Here is an 18,242-nt window from a genome sequence, read left to right on the forward strand (position 1 = left end):
GGTGAACTTCTAGCCAGATTAACAAAACAAAAAAAAGAAAGTGAAAAAGTACCATTACCAGAAATGACGGGAATATCACCACTCATTCACAGACATCAACATGATAATATACTACCACAAACCAATCTGTGCACATAAATAAGATGACTTAAATGTCTCAATTTCTTGACAAATCCAGATTTCCAAAATTCAATAATAAGTTGATAACCTAGTCTTTTACCTATTAAAGAAACTAAACTTACAGTTTAAATATGTTCCAAAAGGGAAGACTCCAGGCCCAAGTGGTTTCACTGGTGAATTCTGTTGAACATTTAATGGAGAAATAACACCAATTCCTCACAGTCTCTTCAGAAAACAGAAAAATGGAATCACTTCCAACTCATTATGTGAGGACAGTGTTATCCCCTTATTGAAACCATACAAAAATAGTGTAAGAATACACCTGAAGCTCATATAACACTGTATATTAATTATACTGGAATTAAAAAATCACAAAAATGGTACAGCAAAACTACAGATCAATATCTCTTAGGAACATTGATGGAAACCAGATCCAGCAATATATAAAAAAGTAATACATCACACCAGGTAGAGTTTATCCTAAGAATGCAAGATTGCTTCAACATTTGATAGTCAGCCAATATAAGGGTAATGGACTAAAATCATATTTATTAAAAAGAAACTAATCATATCAGATGTAGAAAAAGCATTTGACAAAACTCATCTGTTTTATGATCAAAGCTCTCAGAAAACTGGAAATAGAATCTCAACAAAAATCTTACAGCTAGCTTCATATTTGTTTTTAAAGTTTATTTATTTTGAGAGCATGCACATGTATGTGCATATGTATGTACACATGTGAGGAGGGAGAGAGAAAATCCAAAGCAGCTCCACGCTCTCATTGCAGAGCCTGTTTTACGGCTCTGGCTCAGGAACCATGAGATCATGACCTGAGCTGAAATCAAGAGTCTGATGCTTAACCAACTACGTGGCTCAGGCACCCTGCTAGCTTTATATTTAAATATTTAAAGGTGGAAAACTGAGTGCTTTCCTTGTAAGCAGAGAACCGGCTGAGAATGTCCACTCTCACCACCCTTCTAGTCACTGTTGTACTATATATCCTAGCAAATGCATTAAGAATAGGGAAAGAAATAAAAGTCATTTACATTGGACAGGTAGAAATAAAACTGTTTGCAGATAATATTATTATGTAGATCATCCTAATGAATTTACCAAAAATCTCCTACAATTAATGAGTTTAGCAATACTGCAAGACATACAATATACAAAATTTAGTCATATTTCTATATACCAACAATGAGCAATTGTAAACTGAAATTTTGAAAAAGCACAATATCTCTAAAAAGAATAAGATATTTAGATATCAATCGAATAAAATAGGTACAGGCAAAACACTGATGAAACAAAGATGATCAAGTAAAAATACATTTATTCCTTAATAGGTATAAAAAGAAACATTTGTAATCCACCACTATTAACATTTTGGTTTTTTTAATGTATATAAAAATGGCACACTTTTCATTTACTGCTCCTTTTCTTATTGTGAGCATCTTTCCATGCCATTATATGACTGTGTAGTTTTCCATTATATTATGTATTAGAACATAATTAAATTTATGTCCCAATTTTGGACCTAATTTATCAATGTTCATTTTAAGTAGCATTGATCATCCTTATAGTCATATTTTTATGCTTATTCAGGATGGCTTTACTAGGATAAGTGGAATTACTGGATGCGGCACTGCTTAAAATACTATTCTATTGCTCTCATAGAAGTTCTGTTAGTTTCTATTCCAACCAGCACTTTCTTTGTAACTTCATCCTTAGCTTTTCTGGGTAAAACTAACTTTAGAATATTCTTATTGCTTGAACTTCACCAATTGTGAAATTGATGTTTAATTATAATGGAGTTGTCATGACTTCTTCAATTTTCTTAGCATTGACCTGTTTTAAATATTTAATAATACCAAATCATTGATTTCACAAAGGTCTAGTAATTATAGTAACAATTATAGGAATAACTACAGTTTATTGAATGCTTGCTACTTTTCTGGCACTGTATTAAGTACTTTAAATCTTAATCTTTTTTGATGACAAATATTGTCAGCCTCATCTTAGAGATGAAGATACTGGACCTCAGAGAATTAAGTACCTAAGATTTGTACCAGGCCTAACTCTGAACTCTTAACTGCACTGTGCTGTATTGCCTCTCTAAAAGATGTCTTTTAAACCCACATCTAAATCCATGTCTTTAACTGTTCTTTTTAACATAATTCAGTATTGATTTTGTGAAACAAATACTGTTATTTTAGTTCCTGATAGATGAATATCTGTTTGAGTCAGTCTTACTACTTTTCTTTTTGAAAACTATAAAACTTAATTTCAGGACTGAGTTATATCTTGATAGAGCCTATTATCAGAGTGAATTTTATCCTGAAAACTGGAATAAGTTTGTGAATTCATTTGCTGACTAGGATATTATTCAGAGAGCAGCAATTCAAATGATGAAGTTTTTCATTGTGAGAGATTTTCCCCTATGGATTTCTTTTGTCTTTGGCCTTGCCTTTTAGATCCCCAGTAGTAGCTGTGGATGTGGTTACTCTTCCTTCTACTTTATTTAAGAATCAGTTTCATTCCAGCGCCTTAAAAACCAAAAGACTCCAAAGGAAGATCATTTTACTTGACAGTATAAGGTTAATAAATCTGAGTTTTAAAATTCTGTATTGAGGTACATCATTTTTGAAGCTCTTCACATGTTTATTGTTGTTTAGATTTTTAAAGTTTTACAAAATACAGATTATAGAGTAGTATGCTTCATGAAAGAAAATTATCCTAATGAAATAAGAAAATACTGTTGGTTGTCAGCTTCTTTCTTTTCCATGATTGTATTGGAATAAATTTTTTAAATTATGGCATTAAAATTTAAATATACCTGTAAATACAAGATTCAAGGCTATTATTTATTGCTATCTCAGGAGTTTTTTGTGGAGCCATTTAATCGAAAAGCACGCCAAGAGAACTTGAGGTATAATAATATGCTTAAACAACTTAGCAGTCAACAGTTAGTCACTCTGAGACGCTGGAAGGCAATACAGCTCTATCTTACATCTGAAAGGGGACCCTGGGCTGAAAGGTAGGAGGATATCATTTATTAAATATTCTTTCTTCATTATAACTTCTGTCTAGAACTTTTTGAGCCAGTGACCTCTCCAATTCAATTTTTAAAACTTTCAACTTACAAAAAATTGCTTTTAATTAATTTGGTTGTCTTTTTGTGAATTACAGGTCTGGGATGTTCAGAGCTTCATATATGCGTTTTCACCATGGAGTTATTTCCCTTCTTTTTACACTGTGATATAGAGTTTAAGTCTTGAATCAGTTTATTTCTTTCTTCTTGATACTGCCTCTTTGAGCTGGAGTTAGTGATGTTATATGTTTGAATATTTTACAGTTTATTTACTTGATCCTAAGTCATACTTTGCTGAATCAGCAAAATAGAAGTGACTTAGGATCAAGTAAATAAACTGTTAAAATATTGTTGGCTGTCAGCTTCTTTCTTTTCCTACATGATTGTATTGGAACAAATTTTTTAAATTATGGCATTAAAATTTAAATATACCTGTAATATAATATACTATAAATTTAAATATTAAAATTTAAATATATATATATATACACACACACACACACACACACACATATATATACACATATATATATACACACACACACACACAGACACACACCTTTCTTATTGTGGCAAAATACACATAATATAAACTTTACCATCTTAACCATTTAAAAATACACAATTTAGTGACATTAAGTACATTCATAATATGCAATCATTACCACTGTCCAGCTTCAGAACATTTTCATTACTGCTGAAAGAAACCTGGGACCCATTAAGCAGTCACTCTCTATTGTTCCTTTACCCAGTCCCTGGCAACCACCAGCCTGTATTCTGTCTCTATGGATTTACCTATTCTTGATATTTTATATAGATAGAATCTTACAAATGTGGCCTTTTGTGTCCAACTTATTTCACTTGCGTAATGTTTTCATTATATTGTATCATGTATCAGCACTTCTTCAATAGCCAAACCACATTTTGTCTATTCATTCATCAGATGGTAGACATTGAGATGTTTTCTTGTGGCTTTTGTAAACAGTACTGCTTTGAACATTTGTGAACACTGTTTGTTTCCAAACATCTGTTTTCAGTTCTTTTAAGTGTATACCTATAAGCAAAATTACTAGGTCATGTGATAATCCAATGTCTTACTTACTAATTGCCAAACTGTTTTCCACAGCAACTGCATCATATAACATACCCATCAGCAATGTTTGCAGGTTCTAGTTTCTCCACAACCTTACCAGTATTTGTAAAATTTTTCAATTTTTTTATTATGTGATGTGAAGGGCAAATGGATGTGAAGGGCTATGTTATGGTTTTGATTTGTATTTCTTTTTTTTTAATTAAAAAAATTTTTTTAATGTTTATTTTTGAGAGAGAGAGAGACAGAGACAGAGCATGAGTGGGAGAGGGAGGACAGAAAGAGAGGGAGACACAGAATCCGAAGCAGGCTCCAGGCTCTGAGCTGTCAGCCCAGAGCACAAAGCTGGCTCGAGCTCACAAACCGTGAGATCATGACCTTAGTAAGTCAAAGTCGGACACTTAACCAACGAAGCCACCCAGGCACCCCATTGATATGTACTTCTTAATGACATTGAGTATCTTTTCATTTGTTGGCTATTTGTATATCTTTTTTGGAGAAATGTCTAAGTTCTTTGCCCATTTTTAAATTGGATTGTTTGATGTTTTTTGGTTGAGTTGTAAGAGTTCTTTTTCTCAGCAATAGACCCTTATCAGATCTATGATTTGTAAATATGTAGATTGTCTTTTTCACTTTCTTGGTACTAGCGTTTGGTACACAAAAAGTTTTTAATTTCAAAGTCCAGTTTGTCTTTTTTCTTTTGTTGATTGTGTTTTTGATATAATATCTAAGAAACCATACCCAAGTCCAAGGTCATGAAAATTTACTCTTATCTTTTCTTTTTTTTTTTTATTTTTTTTTATTTTTAACGTTTATTTATTTTTGAAAGACAGACAGACAGAGTACAAGCCAGGGAGGGGCAGAGAGAGAGGGAGACACAGAATCCGAAGCAAGCTCCAGGCTTTGAGCTGTCAGCACAGAGCCTGATGTGGAACTCGAACCCACAAACTGTGAGATCATGACCTGAGCTGAAGTCAGATGCTTAACCAACTGAGCCACCCAGGCGCCCCTACTCCTATCTTTTCTTCAAAGAGTTTTAGCTCTTACATTTAGATTTGATCTATTTGCAATTATACTCTCTTTATTTGTACTAAAATTATTATTTTATTTTGAACAGTGCATTTGGAATAAACTCATTGTATACCTAGTTAAGAACTATCGTTGAACAGTTAAAAAGTAAAATCTATCAAGCTGTAAGGTGAAGATTTATGTTCAGTTCTTATTTCTGCTACCTGTAAACAACATAGCATTTCAGGCAAATAATTTAGCCTGTCTTAGGTTCTTCATGTATAAACTGAAACTGTGCATATTCTCATTAGTTTTCTTTCAGGGTTGTTTGGGTCAAATGAGATAATGAATATGAATGTTTTTAATATGAATACTTTCTTACTTTGTTTCAATCAATCAATCTTTGTAACTTTCTTACTTTCTTACTTTGTTTCAATCAATCAATCTTTGTAACTTCAAACTAAGTAATTTTACTTGTTTACTTATGAATATTCATAGGAAACAAAATCCAGTTCACTGGAAACTAGCTAATGTAGAAAATTATTCCCGCATGAGACTTAAATTGGTGCCAAATTATAACTTCAAAACTCATGAAGACGCTAGTGCTTTGAGAGATAATCTAGGTGAGTTCCAATGGCTGTTTAATTATTTCTTGAAGATAATGAGGGTATTGGTGGGTTGTTTGTTGTTTTTATTGTTTCAGAATTGCTTACTCATGAAGGAAGGGGGACATTTTGTAATTATTTCTTTTTCAGAATGTTAAAGTTTTATATACAAAGCTTTGTTGTACACAATATAGTTGATTTTTAAATGGTTGTGTATGTTAAATGCTGTTCTTTGGCCTAAATCTAAGATGATTCCTATTTTAATTAATTGTAATTTTTCAAAGAAAAGCATAATTTGCAATCATAAAATTATACTGTAGTTTATGTGCAGTGCATTGTCTCTTGTATCCGTTATGGTACATTGAAACAGTACCTTAGTCTTTTGCTTTAGTTCTTTTCCCTTAGTCTTTTGCTTACCAAGACTAGGGCTAATATTAGATATATTTAGAATTCTTAGCAACCGTTTAAGTTTTTGTTTTATAACCTATTCTTCTTGGACCCTTAGGATCTTAGGCCAGTATCTTTTTCTAGAAAAAAACCCTTCCTTTCTGGCCACCTTTCTGACCCTACCTTTCTGACTTGGTATCTCCTTTTTTGAAGACAGGTCTGTGAAATACCCAATATAGTTGATTGTTGAGTCATTGGCAATCATGTGTATACTAAATTGTGATTGTTTTATCGTAGCCACCTGTTTTTAGTGGCTAAGTTTTATTTTTTTTATTTATTTTATTTATTTTTTTTTTTCAACGTTTATTTATTTTTGGGACAGAGAGAGACAGAGCATGAATGGGGGAGGGGCAGAGAGAGAGGGAGACACAGAATCGGAAACAGGCTCCAGGCTCTGAGCCATCAGCCCAGAGCCTGACGCGGGGCTCGAACTCCCGGACCGTGAGATCGTGACCTGGCTGAAGTCGGACGCTTAACCGACTGCGCCACCCAGGCGCCCCATTAGTAGCTAAGTTTTAGATGGAATTCAAGTACCAGTTTTTAAATCTTTTTAAAGCTGCCTTAATATATTGGCCAATACATTTGATGCTGTAAATTAATCAAGAGTGCTATCTATGATACCTACCATTTATGGTCTTATATTCTAAAATAAATCAGACACAGTAACCGATTTTCCTTAAGGCAAAATAATGGTCCTACCCCCGAAAGAAACTCTGACTTTAAGAATATCTTTTATAGGAATAGTCACTTACATATAGCTTATCCTCCCTGTACATATCTTGAGACCTATTATACTTTCTCTACTCATTGAAATTCGACTGTGCTTATTACTCAGCAAATATCTATTGGTGAATGACTTGAATCTAGTAATACTTAAAGAATGGTGTCCCCTGTTTTTTCTTTGTTTTTGCCAAGAAATCCCACTTCAGGAAATTCCCTGTTCCTCTTCCTTTCCTCGCCTGTTTATACTTGTACATAGGTAGAATTTTATGTCCCTTCTCCTTGGTTTTAGTTAAGTATAGGAAAACTAGTGCTCTTTCTTTTTTTCTTTTTCTTTTTTAAAATTATTTAGTTAAGTAATCTCTACACCCCATGTGGGGCTCAAAACTCACAACCCTGAAATCAAGAGTCACACGCTTTCCACGGGCGCCTGGGTGGCTCAGTCAGTTGGGCATCTGACTTCGGCTCGGGTCATGATCTCACAGTTTGTGGGTTCGAGTCCCGTGTCGGGCTCTGTGCTGACAGCTCAGAGCCTGGAGCCTGCCTCAGATTCTGTCTCCCTCTCTCTTTGCTCTTCTCCCAGTCATGCTGTCTCTCTCACTCTCTCAAAAATAAAATAAAACATTAAAAAAAAAAAAAGTCACACGCTTTCTGGACTGAAGCCAGTCAGGTGCCCCTTCTTTCTTTTTTTCATCTCTCAGTTTTTCTCCTTACCCAATGTTCAAAAATACCCCAAGTATAATAGTGATAGTGAGATAGTACAGAAGAAAAAAAATTTCATACATTTCAAAGTGAAACTGGAAATAGTATAAAACCAGTGGCATCAATCTCTAAAGCTCTTTAAAGTTCCCTGAAGTATCCTTCAGAATTAATTGTAAAATGTTCTACCTACTCCTTTTTATGTCTGTAAGTATTTTCATTAGCTGCCAGAAATCATGGTATTCTAAAAAATATTTTGTTTTGTTTCATTTACCCCAGTTCTGCTTTGTAACACCGCACTACAAATTTACAGGATAGTTTTGACACTGTGGGCTAACCTAGAAACTTATCCATTATCTGTAACATTTTTTTGATGGAAAATTATTTGTGAATTCCAAACAAGTGATTTGTGAAGTATCTTTTGGAACACAACCACTTGTAAATTGTGGAATTTAAACAGTCAGAAATAAAGTGTATTCTTAAATATATTATTAAAAATACTTGGTTTTAGGGGCGCCTGGGTGGCGCAGTCGGTTGGGCGTCCGACTTCAGCCAGGTCGCGGTCTCGCGGTCCGTGAGTTCGAGCCCCGCGTCAGGCTCTGGGCTGATGGCTCAGAGCCTGGAGCCTGTTTCCGATTCTGTGTCTCCGTCTCTCTCTGCCCCTCCCCCGTTCATGCTCTGTCTCTCTCTGTCCCCCCAAAAATAAATAAACGTTGAAAAAAAAATACTTGGTTTTAGAGTTTTGTTATGTCTGCTTTTATTTTTTTATTTGGTTTTATAAAAAAAAATTTATCCATACTTTTTCATTAGCAATACTCTTTTCTTGGGGCACCTGGGTGGCTCAGTTGGTTGAGTGTCCGACTTCAGCTCAGGTCATGGTCTTGTGGTTCATGAGTTCGAGCCCCACACCGGGCTCTGGGCTGACAGCTCAGAGCCTGAGCCTGCTTTGGATTCTATGTCTCCCACTCTCTCTGCTCCTCCCCAGCTCATATTCTGTCTTTGTCTAAAAATAAACAAACATAAAAAAATTTTATGTAAAAAAAGAAGTGGAACGTGCAATTCTATTTTTTTTTTAATTTACATCCAAGTTAGCATATGGTGCAACAATGATTTCAGAAGTAGATTTGAACATGGAATTCTTGATCTTGGGGTTGTAATATCGAGCCCCACATTGGGTGTAGAGATTGCTTAAAATCTTTTTTAAAAAAGTACTCTTTTCTGAGTATTTGCAACAACTTGTTTTTATTTCTTACAGTTTCTCTTGTCTCTGAACCATTTGGTAGTTATCCTCCTCTATAACTATATTTTTCTAGCAATGCTGCTTAACCTTCTAGTTCTCTTACTAATATTTAGTCTTGTTCACCTTTTGAATGATTATATTCCCAGATCCATGCCTAGCCATCTTGCCTTTTGCCTATTCTCTCTATGAAGTGGTGATCTCATGACTTCACCACTGTTTATATATGAAATGATGCTTTCCCACGTGTGTTTCTATTCTAACCTGCCTTTTGAAGATTTCCAGCTGCCTGTCTTGTCTATTGGATACCTCCTCCACAGGGGGGCTTCCATGTAAAATTTCTGAATCTGAATTCATTATGTTTTCTCATTTGTCTACTCCTCGCCCTAGACTCTGCTTCTCTCACATTTTGTGTTGTAGTTTCATTTTCTTCATTTATTAGTTACTCAGATTAAAATAATATTAGCCATGCATCTGTCCTCATCCCTCTTAATCCCCTACATAATAATAGCTCTTTAGGTACAGTGTCCTCTTAATTCTCCCTTACATAGCTTTTGAATGGTTTTCCTTATTTTCATTCCCTTTCCTGTTGTCATGACTTAGTTTGGTGTGCTATCTTTTCCCAAAGTTACAGTAGTTTCCCAGCTGGCCTCTTTGCCTGAAGTGTTTCCCATCGTCAGTTTATTCTCCAGTCTTTCATCACATTTTGAACTTACACTCTTTTTTTTTTTGATGTTTATTTTATTTCTGAGACAGAGAGAGCATGAGTGGGGGAGGGGCAGAGAGAGAGGGAGACATGGAATCAGAAGCACGCTCCAGGCTCTGAGTTGTCAGCACAGAGCCCAACGTGGGGCTCAAACTCACAAACCGTGAGATCATGACCTGAGCCAAAGTCAGTCACCCAACTGACTGAACCACCCAGGCACCCCTGAACTTACACTCTTAATGGAATAGTGTCATCCAGCTACATAAAGTCTGTTTTCTCTTTGTATCACATTACATAGATTCCTGATTTTCAGTTTCATTGCATTCTCATGTGCTTTACTTACATGCTGAACAATAAATACTGTCACCTGCAATAAATTAGAACATATGAAGAAACATATTCAGTAACTAGGAAAAGTGTGAGCCAGTACTTCCTATCTATAGACAAAGGTGTGATCAAAGCAGATTTACACAGAAAAATGCAGCTGTACATTAGGTTGATTCATTTTCTATGTCTGAGCATTGATACCATATGAAAAATTAAGGGAGGATTTGTCGTCTTTATAATGTTTTGTTAGTTGGTATGAATTATTTTTGTTTCCCACAACTGAAATGTCTTTATTCATAGTTACATACATAACTTTTTCCCAGTCCTACCTATAAATTATGCAGTTATTTTTATTACTACTCTTATACCACTCAGATAATTGAGAAGTAAATGTACAATTATAATAGCTGCCATTTATTTTATACTTAATGTAATGTGATGTATCTCCATTACACAGTTAAAAAAACAAAGATTCAGAGGAGTCGTCTATTTAATAAATGGCAGAACCGGATTTGAATTTAAGTTCACCACCTCACAGCCTTTGTTCTTCCCATTATATTAGCCCTGTCTTCTTACAAAATGTATATTTTATAAAATCCATTCATTTATTGCATATATATGTATCTAGAATTACTTTTTAAATTCCATGTGCTCCAGAAAAGAACACTTCAGCTCTTGTATTATGTATTCTCTTCCAATTAAAGATAATTTGTCACATTCTTACTTAATATTTCTTTAGTACAAATACACAATAAAAATAGTTTTATTAATACAGTGAGAATAATTCTTTCTTTGACTTACTGGCATATGTTAGAATTAAATGAATTAAAGAGATGAGTTGACCCATTTTGAAACATAAATAGTACCATCATTAAAAATAAAGGACAGAGGCACCTGGGTGGCTGGCTCAGTTGGTTGGGCGTCCACCTTCACCTCAGATCATGATGTCACGGTCCGTGAGTTCGAGCCCCTCATGGGCTCTGTGCTGACAGCTCAGAGCCTAGAGCCTGCTTCAGATTCTGTGTCTTCCTCTGTCTCTGCCCCTTTCCCTCTTACACCCTGTCTGTCTTACCCTCAAAAATAAACAAACAAATAATAAAAAAATTATAGACATATTTTAAAAACATTTATTCCTTTTTTTATACATGTAGTAGTTTTTAAAAATCACAAACAACCCAGATTACTCTAACTCATGTATTAAAAACTTTTCTGTAGTAAATATCTTTTCTATCTTAGAAAACTTTACCTCCCAAGGTTTTTTTCCAGTTTTATAAATATAATTAACATACAATACTATGTAAGATCTAGAACATAATGACTTGAGATGTGTGCATATTGCAAAATAATTACCGTAATGTTTAGTTAACACCCATCATGTCGTGTAGTTAACAAAAATTTTTTCCTTAGGATGAGAACTTTTAGGATCTGCTCTTGTAGCAAGTATACCATATAGCATTGTTGACTATAGTCATCATTGCACATTATGTCCCCAATACTTATTTATAATTGGAAGTTTAGACCTTTTGAGTACCTTCACCCAATTCCCTTACTCTCTTCCTTTACTTTATATATATATATATATATATATATATATATATATATATATATTATGTAATTAATAGCCAGAAGTTACAGGACTATAATAGGATTATTTTTTACTTTGTGTTTAATAGATATTTTGTATTTATTTTCGACAGGTATCCAACACTCACAGCCTTCTAGTGATTCATTGCTTTTGGAAGTAGTGAAACAAGTAAAAGTTAGCAATATGGAAGAGGATAAATTAGACCTTCCTGAAGAAGACATAACAGCCAGAGTAAATATGTATGTATAAGTATTTGAAAGGAGTAAACATTATTTTGTTCTGGGGGAGCGTGGGTGGCTCAGTCAGTTGAGCATCTGGCTCTTGATTTTGGTTCAGGTCATGATCTCAAGGTTCGTGGGATTGAGCCCTGCAAAGGGCTGTGCGCTGACAGTGTGGAGCCTGCTTAGGATTCTGTGTGTGTGTGTGTGTGTGTGTGTGTGTGTGTGTCTCAATATAAACATTATATTGTTGTATTTTAATAAACATTAAAAAATTTTGTTCTGAAAAATGGGATTATAAAATCATGGAAGGTATTTGCTTAAAATACTCAGTACAGTGACCCTTGAACAATAAAGGTTTAAACTGCATGGATCCACTTATATATGATTTTTGTCAATAAAAACAATATAGTACTGTAAATGTATTATATCTTCCTAATGATTTTCTTAAAACCTTTTTCTTTTTTCTAGCTTACTTTATTGTAAGAATACAGTATATAAGATATACAAAAGATTTATTCATCAACTGTGTATATTATTGGTTGCTAACAGTTACTGGTGAACAGTAGGCTGTTAGTTAAATTTTTAGGGAGTCAATTTTATTTGTAGATTTTTACACCAGCTTCAGTGCCACTAACCCCTGTATTGTTTAAGAGTCAATTGTATTTGCAGGATCCATCAGTTACTGCTATATCAGTTGTGAGTAGTCTATCAGTATTAACTGACATTATTGAGGCATGCTTTTTAGAACTGAGATAACTTTGAGCTGGACCTTGAAATTAGAAAATATTTTTAGCTGAATGATAACGAAAACATAACCTATCAAATTTGTGGGATACAGTTAAAGCTTAGATAGAATGTTTAGATAGTTAAATTTAGATAGAAAGTACAGAATAAAATATAAACTCTTAAGCAGAAGGAAGAAATTATAAAGATGAAAGCAGAAGTCATGAAAAGAAAATTGGAAAAGGAAAAAGACCAAAGAAGACAAAAGCTAGTTATTAAAAAAATAAAAAAAGAGCTAACAAAACATAAACTCCTTGCCAGACTGGTCAGGAAAGAAAGAAAGGCAACATAAATTATCAATATTGGGAATTAAAAAGGAGAGAACACTAAAAATATTAAAATGATTAAAAAGAAATACTAAATACAACTTTACCAATAAATTTTGACAACTTAAATGGACAAATTCCTTGAAAGATACAAATTAGCAAACCTCCCTCAAGAAGAAAATTTAAAATGAATAGCCTTAGATACATTTAAAAATTTTGAATTTGTAGTAGAAAATTTTCCCAAACATAAAAGATATTGGTTTCCTTATCTCTCCTTTGTATTAATTATCATAAATACAGACTTTCATGTGTTTTAAGGCCAACAATACAATTTTGTAGTTACTATTGTATGCACTTGTCTAAATCAGTCAAGGGAAGAATAGAGAAAACTATATAACTGTACTTTTTATTTGCCTGCATAATTACCATACTTCTATACTTTGTTTATTTGTGCACATTCAAATTTCCATCTGGTGTCTTCATCTTCTAGCCTGAAGGACTTCTTTTATTTTCATGTGAGGAATGTCTGACCACAGATTCTCTCAGGCTTTGTTATCTGTGGTAGTCTTTATTTTTGCCTTCATTTTTGGCTACTTTTTAACAAAATTTTAGTTATATATCTTTTGAAAATTGAGATTCATATAATATAAAATTTACTCTTTTAATGTGTAACATTCCATAGGTTTTAGTATATTCACAGGTCTAATTACAGAACATTTTCATCACTCTGAAAGGAAATCTTGTACTTTTTTAGTAGACACTCCCAATTTTCCCCTTCCTACGTCCCCTGGAAATCACTCATCTGCTTTCTGTCTCTATTGGCTTTGTCTGTTTTTGACATTTCATTTATTTCTTACAATATGTGGCCTTTTATGTCTAGCTTATTTCATTCAGTATAATGTGTCCAAGGTTCATTCATGGAGTAGCATGTAACTTGACTTCATTCCATTTTATGGTTGAATAATATTCCATCATATGGATATACCACCTTTGTTTATCCATTCATCAGTTGATGAACAGACAGTTGTTTCTACTTTTTGGTTTTTGTAATTTATACTCCCATGAATATTCATGTACAGAACTTTGTGTCGACATATGTTTTTAATTATATTGGGTATATACCTAGTAATGGATTTGTTAGTTATATGGTAAATCTATGTACAACCTTTTGAGGAATTGTAAAATTGTTTTCATACTGACTACACCATTTAACATTCCCCCAAGTAACATATAGGGGTTCAGATTTCTCCACATCTACCCCAATTTTTGACATTTTGTGTGTTTATTTATTATACTATTCTATAAGATTTGGAATGATACCTTGTGATTTTAATTTGCATTTTCCTAATGACTAATGAAGCTGAGCATCTTTTCATGGATTTGTTTACTATTTATATATCTTTTTTGGAGAAATATTTATGTAAATCCTTTGCTCATTTTTTTTAATTGGGTGTCTTTTAGTTATTAAGTTATAGTGGTTCTTTATTCTAGATACAAATGCCTTAACAGATACATGATTTGCAAAAATGTTCTCCCATTGAATGTGTTTTCCTTCATTTTGTTGGACAAAAATTTAAAATTTTGAGGTCCCATTTATCTTTTTTTCCCCTAAGAGTTTTATATTTTATCTCCTACATTTAGGTCTTTGATCCATTTTCAGTTAATTTTTGTATGTGGTATGATGTAGGAGTCCATATTCATTCTTCTGCATGTGATTATCCATTGCCTGAGCACCATTGCTTTCTTTTTTAAAGGATGATTTTGTTGGATATACAGTTCTTAGTGGACAGGTGTTTTTTCTTTTCTTTTTTCTCTCTTTTCTTTTCTTTTGTTTTGTTTTCTTTTCAGCATTTTGAATATGTCATCCCACTACATTTTAGCATCCTGTATTGTGGTGGTTTCTGTACTTGGCTTTCAGCACCTTGGCTTTATGTCCATGTGTGGATATCTTTGGATATTCATAGAATCTTCCTGGATGTGTGAATTATTATTATTTTTTTTATTTGGGAAGTTCTCAGGCATTATTTCTTCAAATATGTATGTTTGGCTCTTTTTCTCTGACCTCTCTGGGAGTCCTTTTACACATCTGTTGTTTCCCATGATGGTAACCCTCTGAGGTTTTTTCATCCTGCTTCTTTTTTCCTTTGTGTTCTTCAGGTTGGACAGTTTCTTTTGAACTGTCTTCAAGAGTCCTGCTTCTTTCCTCTGCAAGTTCAAATATGCTATTGAGAGGCAAGTTCAAATATGCTATTGAGGGGTGCCTGGCCTGGGTGGCTCAGTCGGTTAAGCATCTGACTTCAGCTCAGGTCATGATCTCCCAGTTCGTGGGTTCGAGCCTCGCTTCGGGCTCTGTGCTAACAGTTCAGAGCCTGGAGCCTGCTTTGGATTCTGTGTCTCCCTCTCTCTCCGCCTACTCCCCTGTTGTGCTCTGTCTCCCTCTGTCTCTCAAAAACAAATAAACACTAAAAAAAATTTTTTAAATGCTATTGAGTCCTGGTAAAATTTTCATTTAGTTATTATGCTTTCTGATTCCACAGTTTTCCATGTGGATCCCTTTTTAAAGATTATGTAATTTCTGTCTCTTAACTGACAGTCTCTATTTGACTAGGCTTTGTTGCCATAATGAATGCACTTTAGTTCTTTAAACATAGTTTCCTGTAGTTCTTTTAATGTATTTACCATAGCTACTTTGATGTTTTTGTCTGCTAATGTGAACATCTGAAGTTCCCCAAAGACAGTTTCTTTTTACTGTGTTTTTCTTTATGGCTCATAATTTACATTTTCTTTGCATTTTAGATAATAAATTGTAACCACTCTGGTTTCTGATCCCCTTCTTTGATGATGGTTATTATGGTGGTATTTTTGCTTAGTGACTTTCCTGGATTAATTTTGTGGTGTATGTCTTACCTGCTCTGTGTTGCCAGTGATGTCTGTACTCATTGGGTTTTTGTTTTACTCGTTTTGTTTTTTTTAATTTATTTTTATTTTTTTAAGTTTATTTATGTTGACAGAGAGAGAGCACAAGCAGGGGAGGGGCAGAGAGAGAATCCCAAGCAGGCTCCATGCCATCAGTGCAGAGCCTGACATGGGCTCAATCCCAGAAACTGTGAGATCATGACCTGAGCTGAAATCAGGAGTTGGATGCTTAACTGACTGAACCATTCAGGTGCCCTTACTTTGTTTTGTTTTTAAACAAAAAGCCTGTTTTTAAAAAGTCTGGCCCTTTATAAAAAGTTAGTATAGGTTAGTGGTCAGGCAATAATTAGTATTTAAACCCCTTGTTCCAGAAGACTGCCATTCTTTGCCAGTAGATCTGTGTGTGTGCCTTAGGGAATGTGTTCAAATTTCATGATTTATACATCTGCCCTGACTTTTACTTTCTATGTTTGTAAAGCCTCAGCCAAAAATGAGTACTCAATACCCAAATACATAATTTATTCTGGACATCACTTTTTTTTTAGAATATAAACTACACATGGCAAGCATTTCTTTGGAACTTACTTTAATGTTACAAATTGACCTGTTCAGTAGTAATCTTCATTGGCATAAATAAGATTTTTGTTAATATAATTTTAATAATTTCTGAAGATTTATAATTTATAAATTATAGTTTATGTTACTTATAATTCTATTTAGTTATAAATTATATAATTATGTTGTAATTACTGTTATAACTTATTTTTATTGGAGAAGATAACAGTCCTCTTAATACAAGATGACTTTATTTTAAGTAAGGTATTGCTATAGTAGCCCTTTGTATTATCTCCAGTTCCATTGTAGAGACATTATGATGATGTTGTCGCTCTAGATTTAGTTGCTCTTGAAAAGTCTCATTTTACAGTTTAAGAATCAGTCATAATTAGTGCTTCTGATAATTATTCATAAAACATCACTAATGATGCATTCCTTTATTCACAGATTCATATATTCCCTAGGTCAACTCATCTCTCGCAAATATAACTAAAATGACATGACTCGTATTGCTGTATGTTCGAACTGTCCTCTGCCAGTAGTCTTAAAGATTCACTATATTTTGTTTTAATGGGCCACATACAATTAAAATATAAAACTTTGTTTTTTTTTAACTGAGTTATTGGGAAATAACATTTTGGACAGTATTTAATTAGTTTAATATTCAGTGGAATATTTTTATACGTAATTCAAATATTCTTTCTTGATATTCTTTTCCATTTACACAGAATACGTTGGATGGTTTTTGTTTGGTTGATTTTTGTTTTTACAGTGATGAAAAAGAAGAACAGGATCAAAAAGAAAAATTGGTGCTGTCAGAAGACTGTGAGCTCATTACAATCATTGACGTAATTCCTGGCAGATTAGAAATTACTACTCAACACATTTACTTCTATGATTGCAGCATTGAAAAAGAAGATGGTGAGGAGTTCTGGGGGAATAATTTCTGTTGTTCAATAGTTAAGTATCCAGCTTATTAATTATTAATGAGAAGAAAACAGTGACATAGGATTGTGGGATTGTGGTCTATTATGTAAGAGGAGAAATGGAAAGTCAATATGGAATTAAATTTCAACAATGTATTGGAGGGAATGCTTTTTTTGTTAATGTTTTTTAAAGATTTGGTAAGAGGGATTGCTGTAAACTTGTGTTATAAAATGCAGTCTTAATTTTATTTGCACATTTATTTCTATCAGCTTTTCACATAATTCATTATGTGAAAATTAAACGATATTTAAATCTAAAATGCCAACATAAAGAGAAAAGGAAAAATGTTTTTGAGATGTAATGATCAGGATTATTCTGTTTTCATGAGAAGAAAATAGAATAGCTATAGAATTTAAAAATACTTTTAAAAGAAACCATCTAAACGTCCACTAAATTTATCAAATGGTTTTTATGAAATAAATGTAATTCCTTTTCCCTAAGTGCTACCTTTGTTAGGAGCTAGGAGATATCTTCTGCATAATACAAGTAACTTCATATGGTACTCTGGTCACAAGATTTCTTCTGTTTTCAGGAGTAGGCTTTGATTTCAAGTGGCCTCATTCTCAGATTCGAGAGATTCACCTGCGGCGTTACAATTTAAGGAGGTCCGCCCTTGAGATTTTTCATGTTGACCAATCCAACTACTTTCTCAATTTCAAAAAGGAGGTATGTAAGATGCTGCCTTTCTGGAAGCCTCCAAGTATTAGCTTGAAATAATTTTCCACCTAGTGAGCTGTGTAAAACTTTGGACTCATTTGTAAAGTCAAAATATTAGAGGAAAAAAATCTCTGCCTTAGGGGCTAAGTAGTATATGAATTTTTGTTGGGATTTATGTTTGAGTATTTTTAGGTTGCTTGTTTTCAGTGTTTATTTATGAGTAGA

At 33.6% G+C, this 18,242-nt stretch overlaps 1 protein-coding gene across 17 annotated transcripts in view; it reads left to right on the plus strand.

Annotated features, from left to right (window-relative positions):
- The window catches only part of NBEAL1 (neurobeachin like 1), a 178,289-nt gene that overhangs the window by 101,170 nt on the left and 58,877 nt on the right, over positions 1 to 18,242 (plus strand). For all 17 annotated transcript variants that reach the window (XM_045480816.1, XM_045480823.1, XM_045480827.1 and 14 more), the window contains 5 exons: positions 2,997 to 3,154; positions 5,805 to 5,929; positions 11,745 to 11,871; positions 17,146 to 17,294; positions 17,893 to 18,026. In XM_045480816.1, the coding sequence (XP_045336772.1) occupies positions 2,997 to 3,154; positions 5,805 to 5,929; positions 11,745 to 11,871; positions 17,146 to 17,294; positions 17,893 to 18,026 (693 nt within the window). The remainder of the gene's footprint in view (positions 1 to 2,996; positions 3,155 to 5,804; positions 5,930 to 11,744; positions 11,872 to 17,145; positions 17,295 to 17,892; positions 18,027 to 18,242) is intronic.

Source organism: Leopardus geoffroyi, chromosome C1, assembly GCF_018350155.1.
Source record: "Leopardus geoffroyi isolate Oge1 chromosome C1, O.geoffroyi_Oge1_pat1.0, whole genome shotgun sequence".
NCBI classification, from domain to species: Eukaryota; Metazoa; Chordata; class Mammalia; order Carnivora; family Felidae; genus Leopardus; species Leopardus geoffroyi.